Here is a 7906-nt window from a genome sequence, read left to right as displayed (position 1 = left end):
ATATGGTAAATTTTTATTTTTTTTATTCTATCTTATTAGACTATTATAATTGTGTGACACTTATTAGTACTTGCCAGTGGCTAAGTACTATTTTGATACTTTTTGAATTTTATACTTTAACTAGTGATTAAATTTTTTGGTTTTTACTACTTTAAAATTAATTAATTTTTTTAAAAAATATCAAACTAATATGTTGCATAGCATAGATGCATGATTGCTAACATTACAATTTTAAGAAATTATTTTTCTAAGATTTGATTGGTTGAATTCATTTAGCTCTTATACTGGTCGAGTGGATTGTAAAACTAAAAAAAATTATTCATTAATGTTTAATAATTTTAATGTAAATGATTTGATTTAATTTTTTATATTTTAATATTGTATTTTTTTATAATATAATTTTTATCATTCAATTAAAAATACTAAAAAGATATATTTTGTATATTATATAATAGTTTAAGAAATACTATTATATATTATTATTATAAAAATATTATTATTTTTATATTTTGATATATTTCTAATAAAATATTATCAGATGACATATATACAATAGATCATATATATTTATAAGTATATTTCTAAATAAAATTTAATTTTAAATTATAATTTCTATCATTATAGAAAACTATAATTATTTAATATTTTTATTAATTAAAATATTTTATAAACTATAATAAATTTATTAAATTAAAAATATATTAATATAAAAGCTAAAGGCAAGTACTAAGCTACTATGTGGCAAGCAATAGATGACAAATAGCCAATAACTATGGGACGGGACTATACGATGACTAACTTTCAAAAAACCGAAAACAAACCGATTTTTTTTAAATTTTCACCATTTGGTCTTCATAGCCTGCATGTTTTGTGCTCGAAAACAACAAAAAAATTTGAAAAAAATTCATCATAGTTTCATGAATATGAACAAGAAACATATTTAAACTTTAGTCTGTCTTAAGTATATTTTGTCTTGAGTTTAGCCAATGCCATAACTATGTGGACCCCTTAACCTTCTACACATCTTATCCTAGCCCCGAGCAATTGTAACATGTCCAGGGAATATGCCTCACGAGTGGCGTTGACGGGAAAGTTCATCACCAATGTGGCCGGATGGGAAAATTTCAACACCTCTTGGAGGTAACGGAACATAGAGGAGCGTAGTAACTTTGTCGGTGTATCGCTTGTGTGTTTATATGTGGAGAATCCAAAGGCGGCTGTCATCCACTTTAAAGGGCGGTGTCGTTGAGATATTATTTCAGCAGAAAACCCATCCAGAGATTCTTCACCATGGGAGAAGAAGTGAAGCTTTTGGGATTTTGGGCAAGTCCTTATTCTCTGGGAGTCCAAATGGCACTAGATCTCAAGGGCGTCAATTATATCTTTGAGGAGCAAGATCTTGTCAACAAAAGCCAACTGCTTCTCCAATCTAATCCAGTTTACAAGAAGATTCCGGTGCTTATTCACAATGGAAAAGCAATCTCTGAGTCCCTCATAATCCTCCGATACATAGATGAGGCATGGCCTGCTGTTCCCCTGCTGCCTATTGACCCATATCAACGAGCCCTTGCTCTCTTTTGGGCTTCATTCATCGATGATAAGGCGGGTCTTCTTCAAATTTTCATTTTGGCTTTTCTATTCACATCACATGATTTCAAAGCCCGTCTAGATCAAATTGGTCCCCTATATTTGAGAATGTATCTCATATCTATCTTGTTTAGATGATTGTTATGCATGGTTTTGGATTTGATGTTAAAGATTTCTCTTCTGATATTTGGGATCAAACCCTATGATTTGTCATCAAGAATAGAACGACATAACTAGTATACCTATGATTGCCAAAAAGTTATTTGGCAAATCCAAGAACCTGAAGAGCTCATATTTGATCTTGATGGGTCTTCAAGTTTGATCCAACATATTGATGATTTCATTTTGTATTCTCATTTATGTCAAATTGGTCCTAGGCATTTCAGAATACGTCTAATTTCTATCTTGATTGGATGATTATTGCGATGAAATTTTATACCTATGATTGCTAATAAATGGTGATTTGATTGCAGTTTTCCCCTGCTTTTAGAGACATATATAGAACACAAGGGGAGAAGCAGGAGGAGGTGATAAAAGAGACAGTGGCAAACATGTTGGTTTTGGAAGAAGCTCTGAAGGGGAGGCCATTCTTTGGAGGGGAATCAGTTGGGTACGTTGATATTGTGTTGGGTAGCAGAGCTGTTTGGATTAAAGTTTGTGAAGAGATTGCTGGGGTGAAATTGATAGATTCTCAAAACACTCCTTTCCTTCATGCTTGGCTTCAACGCTTCTCTAATCTTGATTGTGCTAAGAAATTGCTGCCGGATTTTGATAAACTTCTTTCCTATGGATACATGGTTCGCAGTTATTTTCTTCCACAAAAGGATAACTGATAAACTTTCTTCCTCCGAACAGGCAGTCAAAGGAAAATTAGTGCAATGGGTTTGTGTCAAGGGGGGATTATTGTCAACAGTGAAATGCTCTCTTTCAGGCATTGATTAGCATTCACATTTCATTTAAATAAACAAACATCTCCTTTTTCATATTTGTCTGTTGCTATTAATTATGATAAATCAAAGGTGTTTGGTCTGACTATGTTGCTCAACAGAAAAAATAAATCTAAATCTTCAGGCCTTTCATTTTTAATTGAGCAAAGCTGATAATGATTATATATTAAATAAAGAAATCTAAATCTTCACGCCCTTCATTTTTAATTGAACAAAGCTGATAATGATTATATATTAAATATAGATATCACAATTGCAGGCAGTAAAAGTCGGGTCAGAAAACATATACTAAAGACATAATTGTAAAGAATTCCTTTTTGAAAGGATTTAAACAAAGAAATTTTATGTCGCAATAAGAAGAAATACACAACACCAGATTTATCCTGGTTCACCACAATAGTGGCTACGTCCAGACTGCAGAGTATTGAATTAATAAGAAAAAGTTGTTTACAAAATGAGCAGGAGCAGCATATAAATGGGCTCCAATAATATTACAAATGAAGAGTCTTTGGAAACCAAGAGACTCAATATTGGAGGGAACAAAGATGACTGTTGGCCTTCACAATATCAACAAACTCCCACCTGAAGGACAACCAATGCTGCAACTGATCACCCAATACCCTGCTCAAAAAATGATCTATCTTTTCTTCACAAGCCCAAGAGAAGTTCTAGCACATTCGAACTTCTCTTTGGCAACAACCTTCGTGAATATATCAGCCGAATTGATTTTGGTGTCAATCTTGACAACATTCAGCTTGCCCTCTTCGACTGCATGATGAACAAAGTGAGCATGTGCATCAACATGCTTGGAGCGACGTTGGGATGACTGATTATGTGCCATGAAGATCGCACTACGGCTGTCACAAAATAGATTATATTCATTTTGACGAACTTTCAAGTCACCAAGTAACCGCTGAAGCCAAATCATTTCCCTTGCACCCTCGGAAAGAGCTAAGTATTCAGCTTCAGCTGAAGAAAGAGCAATGGAATGTTGCAACAATGATGCCCAGCTGATCGCAGCTCCAGCAAATGTGAAGGTGTAACCAGTGGTAGACCTTCGTTTATCCAAGTCTCCAGCAAGATCAGAATTAGTGTAACCTTGTAGCTGAATTTTGTTTCCATCAAAACATAAAACATAATCTGAAGTGCCTTTTAGATACCTTAGTATCCATTTGACGGCTTCCCAATGAGCTTTTCCGGGATTGCTCATGAACCTGCTCACAACTCCCACCGCATGAGCAATGTCGGGGCGAGTAGAAACCATAGAATACATAATACTACCAATGGCTGATTTGTATGGAATTTTCTCCATAAATTCTTTTTCTTCTTGTGTTTGAGGACATAATTCAGAACTTAATCGAAAGTGACCAGCAAGAGGAATAGGAGTTACTTTTGATTCAGCCATGCCAAATCTGTCAACAACTATGTCAATGTATTGTTTTTGAGACAAAGTGATTTCCCTCTTTTTCCTATCCCTTGTGATTGTCATGCCAAGAATCTTTTTGGCCACCCCTAAGTCTTTCATTGCAAATTGGCTTGCCAATTTTTGCTTCAACTCATTAACGATTCTTTTGTTTGTGCCAGCTACTAACATGTCATCGACATAAAGAAGAAGGATGGCAAACTCTCCACTTGGAAGTTTCTTGAAGTAGACACATGGGTCTGATTCACATCTTGTGAAATTATGCTCAGCCATGAAGCAATCAAATTTTACATACCACTGTCTTGGGGCTTGTTTCAGGCCATACAAGCTCCGATTTAATTTGCAATAAAGGTGTTCATGTCCCTTCTTTACGAACCCTTGTGGCTGCTCCATGTATAGTTCTTCTTCTACATCACCATGTAGGAAAGCGGTTTTCACATCAAGTTGTTCTAATTCAAGATCCCATGCAGCTGCTAATCCAAGAACAATTCGGATAGTTGTCATTTTGACAACTGGTGAGAAGATTTCATTGAAATCTATCCCTTGTTTTTGATCAAATCCCTTTACCACCAATCTGGCTTTGAAGCGTTTATTGCCTTCCGCTTCATCTTTCACACGATATATCCACTTGTTCCTAAGTGGTCTTCGATTAGGCGGAAGAGAGACCAAATTCCAGGTTCGATTCTTGAGTAAAGAATCCATTTCTTCACGCATTGTTGTTTGTCATTTATCACTATTGACATCATTGAGAGCTACTTTGAATGTAGACGGTTCTGAAAATTCTGAAACTAGAATTGAAGGCTCTACTTCTTCAGCGTACAATAATTCATAATCAGAGAATTTAGCCGGCATTCTCCGTTCTCTAGTGGATCTTCTCATTTGGGGTTCTCTATTCTCTGGTTGAACCAATTCAAATGGAGAACCAGTTACACTAGTTCGCTGGTTTAAATGTTGAATGCCCTCTCTGTTGCTTGAGAACAGATTATTATGAAGTGTGCCTTCTCCCTGTGATATATTTGTATTGGGTGCCTCAAAACCGGTATGTAAACTATGTTGATTTGGAGACATGTTACCTCTACCTGCCATATTACCTACATGGTGAAAGGGTCTTTGACTGCCATGAAACTGCCGTGAAACTGTCTCCTTTGCATGAAGCTATTCCCGTGAATTACCAAGATGCTGGTCTGTGCTCCCACCATGATTACCCTGCACATTAACATCCTGCAAATCAATTTGTAGGCCCTATGAAACAGCTCTAACACATTGTGGATGGAGTTTTGCACCCTGTACATTCACCTCCGTTACGTGCGTTTGAACCTGGTTTTCATTTGCCCCTTGCGAATTATGTGCAGGCTGCGGATTAGTTGGACCTACACTCTGAAATTGCCCATGTGTATTGCCAAGATTGTGGCTTGAGTTTCCACCATGCTCAAATGGATATAGTGACATACGTTTACTGTGAGTACTCTGTATATAGACAAGATTGCCATGGATATCAATTGGCACAGCCTGCGAATTACTCTCATCCTCCAGATTAATGTCCTGCAGTTCTATTTGCCCACCCTGCATTGGTGGATGAGCATTATAGTCCTTTGACTGATAGCCCATTGTAGTAAGAGGATCCCTTGTACTTTGGTTTGAAAAACTTTCACAAGCTTGATCGTGATGGAGAGACAAATTCCTGTCATGAGAAGAGATATCAAAAAACTCTTGTGTAGAACTATCATCATGTCATGTGTTCCCAGGAGTGGAAGAAGATGAAAAATTTGGAAATAGTACAGAGGTGGGAGTTTGTTGATATTGTGAAGGCCAACAGTCATCTTTGTTCCCTCCAATATCGAGTCTCTTGGTTTCCAAAGACTCTTCATTTGTAATATTATTGGAGCCCATTTATATGCTGCTCCTGCTCATTTTGTAAACAACTTTTTCTTATTAATTCAATACTCTATAGTTTGGACGTAGCCACTATTGTGGTGAACCAAGATAAATCTAGTGTTGTGTATTTCTTCTTATTGCGACATTTAATTTCTTTGTTTAAATCCTTTCAATTGGTATCAAAGCACGAGGTGTGTAGATTGGAAAATCAGTGTTGAATTTTCTGGAAAGATGGAGGATTTGAAAATAGAGAAATTTACAGGCAAGAATTACAGCCTGTGGAAAGTGCAGATGTGTTCCTTGCTGGTTAAGCAAGACTTGGCTCTTGCAATCGAAGGAAAGTCTAAGAAACCGTCTACAATGACTGATGAAGATTGGCAAAAGATGGATGACAAGGCTATGGCATCCATTTTTCTCTCACTAGCGAAAAATGTCTTGTTCAATGTCTCAAATGAGACATCAACGAAAGATGTTTGGGACAAACTTCAGAATATGTATCAAACGGCGTCGGCTGCAAACAAAATCTTCATTATGAAGAAACTCTACAAACTGAAAATGAAGGAAGGGATTGCAATGTCAAATCATATAAATGATTTGAACACCCTATTGTCAAATCCTAGTAGTTGTATCACAATTTGACTTATTATGGAAAATGTCTCTAACTTATCAATTGGTGAGCTTACGAGGATTTTTAATGAATGGTTCAAAACGTACACCACTTGCTAATGGTTTTACAAATGAGGTTGCAAGAAGAGTGAGTTTAACTAGAAAGAAAACTATGCAGTTAAGCATGCTTAAGTTGGAGTAGTACTAGGATGGGTGACCTCTCAGGGAAATCTTAGTGCTTAACCTCTATGAACATCACTTGTTGTGGAAAATATCTCCTAGTTATTTAATTCAACCAATTAGAAAACACTTATCTTGATGATAAGTCATTAGTTGCCATCTAAAATGTTGATGGATAAAAAAGGTCTACTCAATTAAATCTAGAAATACTCAAGCTAATAATATAGATAGTGATAATATCATGTCTCATATGAGGTATTTGGAATTTTAATTGGATGTTATCTGAAAAAGAAGCACTCATTCTTACATTTGATGATCAACTTTGAATAAGTCCTTTGATAATAATAATTCTTATAGAGACCTTTTCTAATACTTATGTACATATATATGGTAGAATTGTTTTCTAATACACTATCTTGTAGATTAGAAGAATGATATCTAGAACATTATTAAGACAACGCTTCTCTTTGTAGGGCCAACATAGAAAGTTCTATGGAAGTTAAACAGTGAGTATGTGGTTACATAGTTAAGTTATTGTGAACATTATTAGAGATGAGAATTTCTTGAGTTCTTTGTATCAAGCATCATAATCCACCACCTTGAGAAGTCTTTGATTACGGTCATAAATAATATTGAGTCAATTAGTGGGGCTGATTAGATAACATCAATCTCACCCATGTTGCAAGTGCTACAATTGAGCTTAATTACTTAGAGTTAAGGCATTGGTTGAATAATACAACTCTCAATTATTATTCTTGATTTAGTCAATATTAATATTATGTGGACTTCTTTGTCTTTATATCAATCTACTTTTTTAATACCACATTAAATAGTTATAACTAAGGTGTGATGGATAGTGACATTAGCTTAATGCTGTGAGAGAGGGGATTATTCTCCTGAGTTAGACTTGAATTTTTTTTTGCATTTAAATCTCAAGCTATTATGTTCTCATAAGATAAAGAAAGATTGAATTATTCAAAAGTACTTTAATTATTACCTTCCATGAGTTTGGATTTAGTGCAAGCTAAAATGAGGGTTCTAAGGAACATAAGATAAAAAGTTCACTTTCATAGGACTGATTTTAATAGCCATTAAGATGTCACTCTTTAATCATGCAATTGCATTATAAGGTTGATGTAGATTTATGTTTATCCGAATTGAAATATGCCTAGAGTGATTCTCCTTTTTAATTTATAGGATTTTAAATGATTGATCAATAATACTAATGAAATTAGATCTTCAAATACTCATATCTAAGACTAGATCATGCAAAATGTTTTCCAATTCG

General features: G+C 35.0%; 1 protein-coding gene across 1 annotated transcript; it reads left to right on the top strand.

The window, feature by feature from the left end:
- Positions 1 to 1102: 1102 nt before the first annotated feature.
- On the top strand, positions 1103 to 2570 carry LOC149572516 (glutathione S-transferase U7-like). Its single transcript, XM_089811536.1, has 2 exons — positions 1103 to 1602; positions 2061 to 2570. Exons 1-2 carry the CDS (start codon positions 1291 to 1293, stop codon positions 2418 to 2420), a joined length of 672 nt encoding a protein of 223 aa, XP_089667662.1. The 5' UTR covers positions 1103 to 1290; the 3' UTR covers positions 2421 to 2570.
- The last annotated feature ends 5336 nt before the right edge of the window (positions 2571 to 7906 follow it).

Source organism: Cupressus sempervirens, chromosome 2, assembly GCF_028749045.1.
Source record: "Cupressus sempervirens isolate cs-2001-9-10 chromosome 2, ASM2874904v1, whole genome shotgun sequence".
Lineage (NCBI taxonomy): Eukaryota > Viridiplantae > Streptophyta > Pinopsida > Cupressales > Cupressaceae > Cupressus > Cupressus sempervirens.
Note: the sequence above shows the minus strand (reverse complement) of the source record. Positions and strands in the feature narration are given on the sequence as shown.

What these genes read in the sequence shown, in the direction of transcription:
- LOC149572516 (XM_089811536.1), top strand. Translation starts at nt 1,291, where the DNA reads ATGGGAGAAGAAGTGAAGCTTTTGGGATTTTGGGCAAGTCCTTATTCT. An exon ending in CTTCATTCATCGATGATAAG is followed by an intron (nt 1,603 to 2,060) that starts GCGGGTCTTCTT and finishes ATTTGATTGCAG; the next exon opens with TTTTCCCCTGCTTTTAGAGA.